General features: G+C 53.9%; 1 protein-coding gene across 1 annotated transcript; it reads right to left on the minus strand.

Annotated features, from left to right (window-relative positions):
- Window positions 1-247: 247 nt before the first annotated feature.
- LOC116393634 (5-hydroxytryptamine receptor 1B-like) lies at window positions 248-2,102 on the minus strand. The gene has a single exon (XM_031866143.1). It carries the CDS (start codon window positions 1,708-1,710, stop codon window positions 580-582), a length of 1,131 nt encoding a protein of 376 aa, XP_031722003.1. The 5' UTR covers window positions 1,711-2,102; the 3' UTR covers window positions 248-579.
- Between the last annotated feature and the right edge of the window lie 76 nt (window positions 2,103-2,178).

The following is a 2,178-nucleotide window of genomic DNA, read 5'->3' on the forward strand; positions in this document are numbered from 1 at the left end:
TGAGGAACAAAACGAAAGAAGCGTGTTTAGGCACCAGTATTTCCCCTTATTGAGTCAGGAAAATTAAACATAAATCTTGTGTTTTTGTTTTTTTTGCCCTTTGGGCTCGTGGTAGCTTAGTCCTAAGCTGTTTGTGCTTACAAGCCAACTGACGTTGACTGTCAAACTCTTATGGCAAAGTGAGTCTGCAGGCTGCAGTCCAGTGCAGCACGTACAGGGGGGGGGGGGGGGGGGGGGGGGTACGGGCTTTCTCCAAGTCATTATAACAACATTATCACCTGCAAACCAGTCTGCAGCTTCCAACATCCTCACCAGGCTGTTTCTCTTTTTTTATTCCAATGGTCTTGTTAATAGCAGCCGTTCTTCTGCCATCACATGATGACACGATGCAGACTGGATGGCAGGTCAATGCATCTCTGCAGCCACATTATCATAAACAATGTGGGTGTTTGGATATCTTGTCCTCAGGGGGGCAAACCTGGGGAGGGAAATATCTGTGGCTGATGGGTTTGATTCAATTGTACACAGATGATTAGAGGATTTGGGGGGGGGGGGGTAATCATGGCTGGTGGTCGTCGCTCATGCCCCGAAGCATCTGAACCTTATTAGTTTGTGGAAAGCCTGCTTGAAGTCCTCGTTGGACATGGTGTAAATGATGGGGTTGATTAGAGAGTTGAGGTAACCCAGCCAGGTGAAAATGTCAAATAGCTCCGGGTGGAAGCAGGACTCGCAGACAGGCACTAGAAGGGTGTAGATGAAAAACGGGAGCCAGCAGATGATGTAGGCTCCCAGGATTATTCCCAAAGTTTTGGTCGCCTTCCTCTCTCTGGCTGCGGAGATGCGCTTCTTCTCCAGCAGCGCGTCGGACACAGTGACTTTGACTTGCACGTTGGCGGACGAGGTAGTGTCGCAGGAGGAGGCGTCGTTCGTCCCGTAGTTCAGCGAGGTCGTGGACGCCACGGAGCCGGGGGAGTTGGTGATCAGGTGCGCCGAGGTGAGCCTCTTCCCCGGCTTGTTGTGCGACTGCTTCAGGATGCGCTTCCGTGCCTCCACGTAAATCCTCCCGTACAGGGCGATGAGCAGCAGCGTGGGGATGTAGAACGCGCCGAAGGTGGAGTAGATGGTGTAGAAGATGTGGTCGGTGTTCACGTTGCAGCTCGTCACCTCCTCCGCCTTCACCTGGCGCCAGAAGAAAGGCGGCAGGGAGATGGAGATGGCGATCACCCAGGCGGTGGCGATCATGCCGGCGGCGCGCCCCATCGTGCGCTTCTTGGTGTACTCCACCGCGTCCGTGATGGCCCAGTAGCGGTCCAGCGCGATTACGCACAGGTGGAGGATGGACGCCGTGCAGCAGGTTATGTCCGAGGACAGCCAGATGTCGCACACCACCTGCCCCAGAGTCCAGGTTTGGCTGACCGTGTACAGCGCGCTGATGGGCATCACCAAAATGGACACCAGCAGGTCCGTGACGGCCAGGGAGGCGATCAGAAAGTTCGCCGGGGTGTGCAGCTTTCGGGACTGGTAAATGGTGGCGATGACGAACGCGTTGGAAAGCGTCGTGGCCAAAGTTATGAGGGTTAAGGTCACGGCCAGACCCCACTGGAGAGCCATGTTACTGTCCTTCTCCTCCTCTTTCGACGTGACATTGCCATGGGTGTAGTTTGTGGAGATGTTCAACAGCTCTCCGTAGACGACACTGGCATGCTCCATCCCTCTCCACCGGTCCCTCGTCAGACGCCCCTGTCATTGAGCTCAAAGCAAAGCCCGGAGATCGCCCTGAAACCGCCCAGATATTCATCCACCGCTCGCGTGTCTCGCCTCCGGGAAAATAAAAGCGGCTCCATCTCCGGCAGCGGCAGCGGCAGCTATCCGACGATCAGACGACAGGTTTCTGCCTCCTCCTCTTCATCTTATTCACTTCACCCGCAGCATTTTACACTAATTCATCAATTTAAACATCCGAGGAATGAAGAAGAAACGGTTCACAGAGCGGCCTCTCCATCACCATCACATCTGTCTGTGAGAGGGTGAAATCATTTCACTCTTCATCAGAGTTCAGAGGAACAAAACTAAATCACTGGAAGGTTTTTAATCCGGTCACAGTTCCTCTCAAGTTCAGAGCTGCTGAAGTCTGAGTCCTGCTTTTATACTCCCCCTCTGTCTCTCTCCCTCTCTCTC

The sequence above is a fragment of the Anarrhichthys ocellatus genome, unplaced genomic scaffold (genome assembly GCF_004355925.1).
Source record: "Anarrhichthys ocellatus isolate YVR2014 unplaced genomic scaffold, GSC_Weel_1.0 scaffold34, whole genome shotgun sequence".
Classification (NCBI taxonomy): domain Eukaryota; kingdom Metazoa; phylum Chordata; class Actinopteri; order Perciformes; family Anarhichadidae; genus Anarrhichthys; species Anarrhichthys ocellatus.